The 13,943-nt window shown below is 39.5% G+C and overlaps 1 protein-coding gene across 1 annotated transcript in view; it reads left to right on the forward strand.

The window, feature by feature from the left end:
• Nucleotides 1-13,943, forward strand: part of OSBPL11 (oxysterol binding protein like 11) — a 94,946-nt gene that overhangs the window by 18,994 nt on the left and 62,009 nt on the right. The window contains exon 2 of the mRNA XM_027586794.1: nucleotides 13,239-13,307. Coding sequence (XP_027442595.1) covers nucleotides 13,239-13,307 — 69 coding nt within the window. The remainder of the gene's footprint in view (nucleotides 1-13,238; nucleotides 13,308-13,943) is intronic.

Genomic DNA, 13,943 nt, shown 5'->3' on the forward strand with positions numbered 1-13,943 from the left:
GGTACATTAAAAATCTCCTATAAAACATCACACATTTTATTTTATTGTTTCAAAGATTTTATTTATTTATTTATTTTAGAGAGAGTGTGCATGAGCAGGGGGAGGGAGAGGAAGAGGGAAAGAATCTGAAGCAGACTCCATGCTGAGCGCGGAGCCCGACATGGGACTCGATCTCCTAACACTGAGATCATGACCTGAGCTGAAACCAAGAGTCAGATGCTTAACCGACTGAGCCACCCAGGTGCCCCTTTTTCATTTTTTTATTTAAGTTGTACTTAGTGGGTGCCTGGGTGGCTCAGATGGTTAAGCGTCTGCTTTGGCTGAGGTCGCAATCCCAGGGTCCTGGGATCGAGTTCCGCATCGGGCTCCCTGCTCAGTAGGGAGCCTGCTTCTCCCTCTGCCTCTCTCTCTCTGTCTCTTATGAATAAATAAATAAAATCTTTAAATAAATAAATTTTCCTTAGTTAACATACAGTGCAATATTGGTTTCTGGAGTAGAATTCGGTGATTCATCACTTACATACAACACCCAGTGATCATTGCAACCCATTTAGCCCATCACCCATCTAGCCCATCCCCCCCCACCTCCCTCCATCAACCCTCAGTTTGTTCTCGGTTGTTAAGAGTCTCTTACAGTTTGGGAAAGAGCCAAGATGTCCATCGACAGATGAATGGATAAAGAAGATGTGGTATATATACACAATGGAATATTATGCAGCCATCAAAAGGAATGAGATCTTGCCATTTGCAACGACGTGGATGGAACTGGAGGGTGTTATGCTGAGTGAAATAAGTCAATCAGAGAAAGACATGTATCATATGACCTCACTGATATGAGGAATTCTTAATCTCAGGAACAAACTGAGGGTTGCTGGAGTGGTCGGGGGTGGGAGGGATGGGGTGGCTGGGTGATAGACATTGGGGAAGATATGTGCTACGGTGAGCGCTGTGAATTGTGTAAGACTGTTGAATCACAGATCTGTACTTCTGAAACAACGCAACATATTTTAAGAAAAAAGAAAAAGAAGAAGATAGCAGGAGAGGAAGAATGAAGGGGAGTAAGTCAGAGGGGGAGACGAAGCATGAGAGATGATGGACTCTGAAAAACAAACAGGTTTCTAGAGGGGAGGAGGGTAGGGGGATGGGTTAGCCTGGTGATGGGTATTAAAGAGGGCACATTCTGCATGGAGCACTGGGTGTTATGAACAAACAATGAATCATGGAACACTACACCAAAACAAATGATGTAATATATGGTGATTAACATAACAATAAAAAATTTAAAAAAAAAGAAAGAAAGAGCAAGAGTTAACAATCTTGATGTCTATTTACCTTGATTGCATTACTTGTTGAGTTCTCAAAAAATATTCTGAACATAATTTAGTCTTTTATCTACATTTCAGGCTATCACTGTGAATACTAGTCATATAAATAGATGGTTCCTGGATTATTGATTATAGAGTTTATGTTGCCCTTTTACTAAAAGGCCCAAATTTCTGTGTTGTTTCAAGTAAATTTTGATTCCTTTTCTCTCACTGAAAAAAAAAAAGTCTCTTACAGTTTGTTTCCCTCTCTTTTTTCCCCCCTTCCCATATGTTCATCTGTTTTCCTCCTCAAATTCCACAAATGAGTGAGATCGTATGGTATTTGTCTTCTCTGACTTACGTCACTTAGCATAATGTGCTCTAGCTCCATCCACATGGATGCAAATGGCAAGATTTCATTCTTTTTGATGGGCAAGTAATATTCCATTGTATATATATGTGTGTGTGTGTGTGTGTGTGTGTGTGTGTGTGTGTGTGTGTGTATACACACACACACACCACGTCTTTATCCATTCATCAGTTGATGGACATTTGGACTCTCCATAGTTTGGCTATTATTGATAGTGCTGCTGTAAACATAGGGGTGCTTGTACCCCTTTGAATCTGTATTTTTGTATCCTTTGGGTAAATACCTAGTAGTGCAATTGCTGGATCATAGGGTAGTTCTATTTTCTTTACTTTTTAAGGAGCCTCCATACTGTTCTCCCGAGTGACGGCATCAGATTGCATTCCCACCAACAGTGCAAGAGGGTTCCCCTTTCTCCACATCCTCGCCAACAGCTGTTTTTTCTTGTGCTTTTGATTTTAGCCATTCTGACAGGTGTGAGGTGGTATCTCATCATGGTTTTGATTTGTATTTCCCTGATGATGATTGATGTTGAGCATCGTTTCATGTGTGTAAGCCATCTGGTTGTCTTCTTTGGGAAAGTGTCTATTCATGTCTTCTGCTCATTTCTTAACTGGATTATTTATTTTTTGGGTGTCGAGTTTGATAAATTTTTTATAGATTTTGAATACTAACCCTGTTATCACATATGTCGTTTACAAATATCTTCTCCCATTCTGTAGGTTGCGCTTTTAGTTTTGTTGATTGTTTCCTTTGCTCTGCAGAAGCTTTTTATCTCAAATCCCAATAGTTCAGTTTTGCTTTTGTTTCCCTTGCCTCCGGCGATGTGTAAGAAGTTGCTACAGCCAGTGTCAGAGGTTGCTGCCTGTGTTCTCATCTAGGATTTTGATGGATTCCTGTCTCACATTTAGGTCTTTCATCCATTTTTAATTTCTTTTTGTGTATGGTTTAAGAAAGTGGTCCAGTTTCATTCTTCTGCATGTCACTGTCCAGTTTTCCTAACACCATTTGTTGAAGAGACTTTTTTCCATTGGATACTTTTTCCTGCTTTGTCAAAGATTAGTTGACCATATTGTTTGGGTCCATTTCTGGGTTCTCTGTTCTGTTCCATTGATCTGTGAGTCTGTTTTTGTGCCAGTACCGTACTGTCTTGATGTCTTGAAATCTGGAATCATGATGCCTCCATGATTCGGGTTTTTTGTTTTTGTTTTTTTTTCAAAATTGCTTTGACTATTTTGGGGTCTTTTGTGGTTCCATACAAATTTTAGGATTTGTTTGTTCTAGCTTTGTGAAAAATGCTGGTGGTATTTTGATAGGGATTGCATGAAGTGTGTAGCTTGCTTTGGGTAGTATAGACATTCTTTTTTTTAAGATTTTATTTATTTATTCATGAAAGACAGAGAGAGAGAGAGAGAGGCAGAGGGAGAAGCAGGCTCCCAAGGAGCGGGGAGCCCGACACGGGACTCGATCCCAGGACCCTGGGATCACGACCTGAGCCGAAGGCAGACGCTCAACCATCTGAGCCACCCAGGCACCCATGGGTAGTATAGACATTTTAACAATGTTCTTACAAACCATGAGCATGGAGTGCTTTTCCACTTCTTTGTGTCCTCTTCAATTTCTTTCATAAGTGTGTAGTTTTCAGAAAACAGATCTTTTACCTCTTTAGTTAGGTTTATTCCTAGGTATCTTATTGTTTTTGGTGCAATTGCAAATGGGATCGATTCCTCGATTTCTTTTTCTGCTGCTTTATTGATTTCTGCATATTGATTTTATATCCTGCAACTTTGCTGAATTCATGTATTAGTTCTAGCAGTTTCTTGGTGGAGTCTTTTGGGTTTTCTACATATATTATGTCATCTGCAAATAGTGAAAGTTTGACTTCTTCCCTGCTGATTTGGATGCCTTTTATTTCTTTTTGTTGCCTGATGGCTGAGGCTAAGGCTTCCGGTACTATGTTAAATAGTAATAGTGAGAGTGGACATCCTTGTCTTGTTCCTGACAAGGATGTCCTAAAGGAAAAGCTCAGTTTCTCCCTGGGAATGATATTAGCTGTGGGTCTTTTGTATATGGCCTTTACTGATGTTGAGATATGTTCCAACTCTCCCTTTGTTGAGGGTTTTTATCAAGGATGGATGCTATGTTTTGTCAAATGCTTTTTCTGTATCTGTTGACAGGATCAAATGGTTCTTATCCTTTCTTTTATTAATGTGGTGTATTGCGTTGATTGATTTGCAAATATTGAACCACCCCTGCAGTCCCAGAATAAATCCCGCTTGATTGTGGTGAATAATTCTTTTAATATACTGTTGAATTCAATTTGCTAGTATTTTATTGAGAATTTTTGCATCCATGTTCATCAGGCCTATACTTTCCTTTTAGTGGGGTCTTTGTCTGGTTTTGGAATCAAGGTAATGCTGGCTTCGTAGAATGAGTGTGGAAGTTTTCCTTCCATTTCTGTTTTTTGGAGCAGTTTGAGAAGAGTAGGTATTAACTCTTCTTTAAATGTCTGTTAGAGGGCACCTGAGTGGCTCAGTTGTTGGGCGTCTGCCTTCGGCTCAGGTCATGATCCCAGTGTCCTGGGATCGAGCCCCACATCGGGCTCCCTGCTCAGCGGGAAGCCTGCTTCTCCCTCTCCCACTCCCCCTGCTTGTGTTCCTCTCTCGCTGTCTGTGTCCAATAACTGAATAAAATCTTTAAAAAAATAAATAAATAAAATAAATGTCTGTTAGAATTCCCCAGGGAAGCCATCTGGCTCAGGACTTTTGTTTGTTGGGAGATTTTTGATAACTGATTCAGTTTCTTTGCTGGTTATGGGTCTGTTCAAATTTTTCTATTCTTGTTTCAGTTTTGGTAGTTTGTAAGTTTCTAGGAATTTGTCCATTTTTTCCAGATAGCCCAGTTTACTGTTATAAAATTTTTCATAGTACTCTTTTATAATTGTTTGCATTTCTGTGGTGTTGCTTGTGATCTCTCTTCTTTCCTTCATGATTTTATCTATTTGGGTCCTTTCTCTTTTCTTTTTGGTAAGTCTGGCTAGGGGTTTATCAATTTTATTAATTCTTTCGAAGAACCAGCAATTAGTTTTGTTAATCTGTTCTACTGGTTTCTGTTGTTGTTTTGTTCTTTATCATTTATTTCTGCTCTAATCTTTATTATTTCCCTTCTTCTGCTGGCTTTAGGGTTTATTTGTTGTTCTCTTTCTAGCTCTGTTAGGTGTAAGGAAAGGTTGTGTATTTGAGACTTTTCTTGCTTCTTGAGGTAGGCCTGTATTGCAACATACTTCCCTCTTAGGACTGCCTTTGCTGCATCCCAAAGGTTTTGGACTATACTGGGTTTTTGTTTTCATTTGCTTCCCTGTATTTTTTTTTTCTTTGATTTACTGTTAACCCAGTCATTCTTTTTTTTTTTTTTTTTTTAAGATTTTATTATTTAGTTGTCAGAGAGAGAGAGAAAGAGCACAAGCAGGGGGAGCGGCAGGCAGAGGGAGAAGCAGTCTCCCTGAGCAGGGAGCTGCTGTGGTACTCATTCCCAGGACCCTGGGATCATGACCTGAGCCGAAGGCAGACGCTTAACCAGCTGAGCCACCCAGGCGTCCCTAGTAGGATGTTCTTTAATTTCCATGTATTTGAAGTCTTTCCAAATTTTTTCTTGTGGTTGATTTCAAGTTTCATAGCATTTTGGTCTGAAAATATGCATGGTATGATCTCGATCTTTTTGTACTTCTGAAGGCTGATTTGTGACCCAGTATGTGATCTCTTCTGGAGAATGTTCCATGTGCACTCCAAAAGAGTATGTATTCTGCTGCTTTAGGATGAAATGTTCTGAATATATCTGTTCAGTCCATCTGGTCCAGTGTGTCATTCAAAGTCATTGTTTCCTTGTTGATTTTCTGCTTAGATGATCTATCCATTGCTGTAAGTGGGGTGTTAAAGTCCCCTACTATTATTGTATTGTAATCAATGAGTTTCTTTATGTTTGTTATTAATTGATTTATATATTTGGGTGCTCCCAAGTTGGGGGCATAAATATTTACAATTGTTAGATCTTCTTGAATGATAGACTCTTTAATTATGATATAATGCCCTTCTTCATCTCTTATTACAGTCTCTGTTTTAAAATCTAGTTTGTCTGATATTAAGGATGGCCATTCCAGCTTTCTTTTGACATCCATTAGCATAATAGATGGTTCTCCATCCCCTCACTTTTTCTTTTTTCTTTTCTTTTTTTTTTTAAGATTTTATTTATTTGATAGCAGAGAGAGCACATGAGCAGGGGAGGGGGGTAGGGGGCAAAAGGAGAGGGAGAAGCAGACTCCCCACTGAGCAGGGAGCCTGACAAGGGGCTTGATCCCAGGACCCCAGGATTATGACCTGAGCCAAAGACAGACCTTTAACCAACTGAGCCCCCCAGACGCCCCTTCATCCCCTCACTTACAATCTGTAGGTGTCTTTAGGTTTAAAATTAGTCTCTTGTAGGCAGCATATAGATGGATCTTGTTTTTTTATCCATTCTGATACCCTCTGTCTTTTGATTGGAGCATTTAGTACATTTATATTGAGAGTGATTATTTTTTTTTAAAGATTTTATTTATTTATTTGAGAGAGAGAATGGGAGATAGAGAGCAGGAGAGGGAAGAGGGTCAGAGGGAGAAGCAGACTCCCTGCCGAGCAGGGAGCCCGATGTGGGACTCGATCCCGGAACTCCAGGATCATGACCTGAGCCGAAGGCAGTCGCTTAACCAACTGAGCCACTCAGGCGCCCAACAGTGATTATTGAAAGATACGCATTGAGTGTTATTGTATTACCTGTAGAGTTGGTGTTTCTGGGGATGTTCTCTGGTCCTTTTTAGTTTTTGTTGCTTTTGGTCTTTTTTCCCCACTCAAAGAGGTGTGTCGTGTCCCCCCCCCCCCCCCCCCCCCCCCGCTTAATATTTCTTGCAGGGCTAGTTTAGTGGTCATGAACTCCTTTAGTTTTTGTTTGTCTGGGAAAGTCTTTGTCCCTAACCCTTCCATTCTGAATGACAGCCCTGCTGGATAAAGAATTCTTGGCTGCATATTTTTCCCATTTAGCCCATTGACTATTTCCTGCCACTACTTCTGGCCTGTCAATGTTTCTGTGGACAGATCTGCTGCGAACCTTATCTGTCTTCTCTAGTAGGTTAAGGACTTTTTTATCCCTTGCTGCTTTCAAGACTCTTTCCTTGTCTGTGTATTTTGTGAATTTGACTATGATACGCCTTGGCGATGGTCAGCTTTTGTTGAATTTAATGGGAATTCTCTGTGTTTCTTGGACTTTGGTGTTTGTGTCCTTCCCCAGATTAGAGAAGTTTTCAACTATAATCTGTTCAAATACACCTTCTGCACCTTTTTCTCTCTCTTCATCTTCTGGAATGCCTATGATACAAATGTTATTAAATTTAAAAAGTCACTGAATTCCCTAAGTCTACTGTTGTGGTCCGTTACCTTTCTTTCTCTCTTCTTTTCGGCTTCATTATTTTCCATAATTTTATCTTCTGTATCACTGCTTTGATCCTCTGCTTTGTCCATCCTCATTTTTGTAGCCTCCATTTGAGATTGCATCTCGGTTACAGCATTTTAAATTTTGGCCTGACTAGATTTTAGTTCTTTTATCTCTGCAGTAAGGGATTCTTTAGTGTCTTCTGTGCTTTTCTCAAGCCCAGCTAGTATCCGTATAATTGTTTTATTTTTTCTTTTTTTTTCTTTTTTTTTAAAGATTTTATTTATTTATTTGAGAGAGTGAATGAGATAGAGAGAGCATGAGAGGGGGGAGGGTCAGAGGGAGAAGCAGACTCCCCGCTGAGCGGGGAGCCCAATGCGGGACCCGATCCTGGGACTCCAGGATCATGACCTGAGCCGAAGGCAGTCGCTTAATCAACTGAGCCACCCAGGCGCCCCGTATAATTGTTTTAAATTCTAGTTCAGACATCTTACTTATATCTACATTGATTAAATCTCTGGTCATCATTTTTTCCTGTTCTTTTCTTTTGAGGTGAATTCCTCTGTCTTGTTATTTTAGAGAGAGACAAAAAAAGGAAAATAAAACAAAATAAAAATTTAAAAATCGAAGAAAAAGGAAAAAAGTACATAAAGGAAGCTAGATCCTAGGTATGTTTTGGTCCGCTTGTTACGGAAAGCTTGATTGAAAAAGGTAGGGGCGCCTGGGTGGCTCAGTTGGTTGAAGGGACAACTCTTGATTTTGGCTCAGGTCATGATCTCAGCTCCCCATTGGGCTTTGTGCTCAGCGGGAGTCTGCCTGAGGATTCTATCTCTTCTCCCTTTGCCCCTCCTCCACTCATGCTCTCTCTTTCTCTCTCTCTCTCTCAAATAAATACATCTTTAAAAAAAAAGGGGGGGCGCCTGGGTGGCTCAGTCGTTGGGTGCCTGCCTTTGGCTCAGGTCATGATCCCAGGGTCCTGGGGTCGAGCCCCGCATCGGTCTCCCTTCTTGGCGGGAAGCTTGCTTCTCCCTCTCCTACTCCCCCTGCTTGTGGTCCCTCTCTCGCTGTGTCTCTCTCTGTCAAATAAATAAATAAAATCTTTAAAAATAAATAAATAAATAAATAAATAAATAAATAAATAAATAAAATAAAAAAGGAAAAAAGGTAGAAAGAAAAGAAAAAGAAAAAAATTAAAGAAATGTATATAAAATAATACAATTAAAACATTAAAAATTGCATTCTGTATCTAAAAAACAAACAACAAAAACAGATAAAAACAAAAGAAACAAAGCCCAAAGGATGCTAGGTCCTGTTTCCCTTAGTGCTGAAGCTTTGCAGCACTCTGTGGTCAGTAGACTTGGTGTGTGAGGGGGTTTGTGCTGGTTCCCTGGTGGAGGGCCTGCTGCTCTGATTCTCAGGTGGAATTGTCCTAGTGGAGATGCTCCTGCAGGGTGAAGGGGAGCGGGGCTTGATGTAGTGGCTCCATTCTCCACTTGGTGGCGCTGTTTATCTCACTGAGATGGATCAAGCTAGGGGAGAGGGGGGAATGGCTTTGACCTCTTCTCTCCAGAGCAGGAAATGTGTGCCGCCTCTCTAAAGTAAGCCCTCACAGATGCCCAGTGATGACCCTGACTCTGTTACTGGTTTCTGTCACATCCCCGCCTTCACCCTGTGTCGTCGCTGTCCTCCTGCCAAACGGTGCAGCACTCCTGTGTTTTATCTCGGGTGTGGTTGTGTTTCGAAATCCCGCACTTCAGAGACCCCCCCGGGGCACAGACCCGCACTGATCCTCTGGGGGAGGGTCTCCCTGAATTGTGGCCAGTGCCAGTTTGTCGCAGGAGACAGCTGCGCCATTTCTCAGCAGTTTGGAGTTTATTGTAGATCACAACACGCAGCTGGTGCCGGGTTTGCAGCCCTCAGTCGGAGTCTTTGTTCCTATACTGGTGAGTGGGACAGCTTGATGGTGCCTGCAGGGCCCTTTGCCCGTGGAGAGGCCGTGTCACCTCTACCAAATGCACACCAAGCAGGGGTACTGCTTCTCCCTGTGTGACCCTGGGGATCCTCAGGCTGTCTGCTGCTGGGGCTCAGCCCTGCTCTCCCATTGAAGCACCGCTCCGTTCCCCAGGCACAAACCTGGCAATGTCTCAGACTTCAGAAACTTCAAAATCTGCACTTCACTGTTTATAGAAAACTGGCAGTATTGTAACCCTCTCCTTTCTCCCCATCCATGGTTTGGGGACTAGTTTTCTTGTTCAGCCCCCCGCATGTGTTTTTACTCTTTTTTTTTCCCCCTGTGCTTTCTCTCTCTTCCTCCTCTCTTTATGCTCCCTCCACTGTCAGGGCGCCCTCCCCTGGGCAGTGCCCATGGCTCTTTTCTCCCACAAACTCTGCAGCTCCTATGTTCCATGGGTCATTTTTCTGGTTTGTAGATGTGCAGCTTTGTTCTCTAAGACTTCCAGTCGATTTCTTGGGTGTTCAGAGTGATTTGATATTTAGCAAGGTGTGTTCCAGGGAGGAGGCAAGCTTAGGGTCGACCTACTCCTCAGCCATATTACCTCTCCAAAATTCACACATTTTAAATGGGAGCAAAGCATAAGGGTTAGAGGTACTACATGAAGAGTCATTTATAAGGAGGGAAGAGGAGAAAGGGAAGAGTGAACAAAAGGTGTTCACTCACAAAGCTCTTTATAAGGGCCACCAGATGGCGCAGTTGTTTCACATCTGCCGCTTGCACTGACCGGGGAAGGGAAGGATGAGAGAGAGCAGGACCGGGCCAACCAGCTGTTTCAAAGAATAGGATGTTCTTAATTCTTAAGTTGATTCTTTGCAGCCTCAGATGCCTGTTTCATGAAGTAAAAGCAGGCCTGCAGTTTATAATTAATTGCACATTTGAATATCATAGCCATGTCAGTATCACCCTTGTAATTTTTGTGAGAAAGTTAACTCTTTAGATACAAGCATCAATAAAATATTAACATTTTAAAAATTGAACATAAAACATTACTGTAATACAAGTATAAGGATATACTTTAATTTTATTTCAGGAATGATGCTACCAGAATTGTACTGTTAAAAAATCATTGGTAGCTTTGAAATGACTGATGTAAATAACTTAGATGTGACCAAAATGAGGATTAGCTTTAGTAATATGAGAGACTGGACAAAAGTAAAGGAGATGAGGCATTATCTTCAATTACTTAGAAATGAAATTTTTTTTTTTTTTTTTTTTTTTTTTAGTTGTACTGAGGTTTTAAGAAAGATTCTTTCCACAGTTCACGTACGCATTTAAAGAATATAATTGTCAGGGTGCCTGGGTGGCTCAGTCGTTAAAGCGTCTGCCTTTGGCTCAGGTAAAGCTTCTGCCTTTGGCTCAGGTCATGATCCCAGGGTCCTGGTATCGAGCCCCGCATCGGGCTCCCTGCTCGGTGGGAGGCCTGCTTCTCCCTCTCCCACTCCCTCTGCTTGTGTTCCTGCTCTCGCTGTGTCTCTCTGTCAAATAAATAAAATCTTTAAAAACTGTATATATATAATTGTCTTAAAACCAGAGGAATTGAACTATAATTGAGTTGTAATATTTTTATCCTACGCTAATAGTCATAGTATGGTTATGAAGGCTTGGTGTAGAGAAACTAGATTATAAGGGTTCGGAAAACCAAAAATGGTGAATTATGGAATGTTTTGGTACTTCGAAGAAATATTTAATTTAGGTTGTGTGGCACCTTAGGCTTTTTGTGGATGGATGAGGAATATGTATATATGTATGTATGTATAAATAAATAAATAAGTTAGGAAAATACAGGTTAGAACGAACAGATAAGTTTTTTCTTAAATTAAGATATAATTGACATACAACATTATATCAGTTTCAGGTACACAACTTAATTTGATCTTTGTATACATTGTGAAATGATGACCACAATAAGTCTAGTAAATATCTATCACCATACATATTATACTTTCATTTTTCTTGTGATGAGAACCTTTAAGAGCTGCTCTCTTAGCAACTTTCAAATATGCAATATAGTATTTTTAAGATACTTCCTGTGCTGGGCATTATATCTCCAGGACTTATTTATTTTATAACTGGAAGTTTGTATCTTTTATCCACTTTCATCCATTTTACTTACTACTCCACCCCTGGCAACCATCAGTCTGTTCTCTATATCTATGAGATCTTTTTTGAAAATCATTTTTAGGGTGCCTGGCTGACTTAGGCAATGGAGCACTTGTGAGTTCAAGCCCCACATTTTGTGTAGAGATAACTTAAAAATAAAAAAATTCTTTAAAAAATTATTCTTTTTTTATTTTTAGGGTCCACATACAATTGAAGGAATGTTTTTAGGGCAAAAACAGTTGAGGGGAGCTGAGCTGAGTGTTAAATACCTAAAACAGAGGAAGAACTCTGGGAAGTTATTTTTGGGCAAAATCCATGAGCATTGGGATTCCTGTGACCCCTAAGAGCTGTTTAAGCCTGAAGCTTGGGAAAGATGTGGGAGCCAGACAATAAAAATATCTTCATGCTTTTTTTAAGTACCAGTGGAACTGAAAGAAATAGCTTTACTGTGACCTGGGGCTGTAACTAGAGGAACTCTAGCAAAAACCCAAGGGACTGGGTTTCCAGAGAATCCTTTCTTCTAGATGTGGGCTCTAAAAAGTATTGAAATGAGAATTTAGCTGCTACTGTCAGTTTTAACATGACATAACATATAAGGTTGGCATTTTAGAAGTGGATAACCTTTGTCTTCTTGAGAGTAGTGACCTTATAAAACCCAAAGGACTTGAGTAGTTTCACTTAATAAACAGTATTGCGTGCTAGCCTTAGAATGAAAGAAAAATATAGAAAAAAATAACATAGTCATGGGCTCAATTCTTTATTTTTAGATTTGATCTTTATTTTCAAGCACTTTGAAGAAATGAGATTAGAAAGACACTCAATATTGAGTTTATTCCTGAGGCATCCCCCTTCTCACTCCCCAGTAATAGCTACAAGAATCTTATAATCAATTTGGTCATTTCGTTTTCCTGAGAGAGTCTTTATCTTCAGCTCTTTTTATCTGTCACTGAGATCAAGCTAAATCTGTTTTGAACTTTGTTCTATTAGTTGTGCCAGCTCTTCCTTGCTTTTTGCCTTTAATATGTCCATGTTTTAAAGGTTGCCGGTCGCCTCACACTTCCAGTTTCCTTTGTGCTGGTTAGCTGAAATTTTATCAAGTATGCTCTGTGACTTAGGGATAGTAAAGAAAATTAGTGATGAATATCCATTGCATTTTATAGTGTAAAATTAAAACTTCAGGTGAGTTTTAAAGGAATTCTAATGTAAACTATGAAATAAAAAATGAATGTATCAACAAGATATGTCAATGTAGGTCTCACTTTACTTTTCATAAGTATAAGGAACCTTAAAATGTTAGGAAAAGAAATATCAGTGAGAGACTGCATTTTCAAGAACCACTATAGCAGAATATATGTGTAATATGTGAAAAAATGGGGCAGGAAGTAAAACTCAGTTGTAGTAAGGCCTCGATCAAAATCTTTCCTATGGCAGAACTTGTAGAGAGTGTTTTGCCTCATACCTGTCTGATGTGGAGCGGGAGTGAGGTGTCACACTCTCGTCAAAAACAGGACCTTCATTTTGGAAGCCCAAAGAATCAGAGACAGAACAGATTGGCCTCTTTATGTGTCCCACCAGAGTGAGGAGGCACTATTCAATTTAGAGACCTTTTTTGGCTTTCTAGAACCATAAAACTATTTTATTTCTTTAGTATTGAATTGTTATAAAATATTTTTATTTAAAATTATATTTATAGTATATTTGTTTTATGTTTGCATAATTTTATGTTTATATAATGATTTCCTATTTGAAGTATTAATATAATAATTTACATGGGATTATATTCTGAAGAAATCTGGTAAAATAAAGACGTATGGATATCAAATTTGGGGGATTAAATACCTCTTTGTTAATCTATAAATCTTCTGAAGCAAGTTTGAGGCATTTGTAAAACGCATGTGTATCTATAGCTATTTTTAAAACTGTTCAGTTAACTTCCTGATAGTTCTTCTAATTTTTATTGACTGTTTGGTGCATTCTGATCTTTTTGAAACAGTGATCACATGGAAAATGTATATGGCTACCTAATGAAGTACACCAACCTTGTCACTGGGTGGCAATACAGGTAAGTGCTTATCCTGTGTCACATCTCTCTCCTAAGAGACCAAAAGTGGGACTGATAATTTTATATTCTGATATTACTTCTGTACAAACATGGATGGGAAACCTTTTAGAGAAGAATTTACAGTTATTTAAAGTCTGATGAATTCTCCTTTTTAGAGGGTGAGAGGAGTTGACATCTGTCCAGATGGCACCCTCCAGATGCCTCAGAAGTTAATATTTTTTTAATTAAAGAATAATTGACATGCAATATTGTATTAGTTTCAGGTATACAACATAGTGACTTGATATTTATGTATATTACAAAATGGTCACTTCAGTAAGTCCAGTTACCATCTGTCACCATACCAAATTATTATAGTATTATTGATTGTATTCCCTATGCCGGACATTATATCCCTTTGTCTTATTTTATAACTGGAAGATTGTACCTCTTAATCCTCTTTACCTATATTGTTTATCCTTCCATCCCTCCTCTCTGATAACCACCAGTTTGTTCTCCATATCGATAAATCTGTTTCTGTTTTGTTTGTTGGTTTTGTTTTTTAGATTCCACACATAAATGAAGTCATTCAGTATTTGTCTTTGTCTGACTTATTTCAGTTAACATAATACCCTCTAAGTTCATCCAGGAAGTCAC

This window comes from Zalophus californianus, chromosome 1 (genome assembly GCF_009762305.2).
Source record: "Zalophus californianus isolate mZalCal1 chromosome 1, mZalCal1.pri.v2, whole genome shotgun sequence".
Taxonomy (NCBI): domain Eukaryota; kingdom Metazoa; phylum Chordata; class Mammalia; order Carnivora; family Otariidae; genus Zalophus; species Zalophus californianus.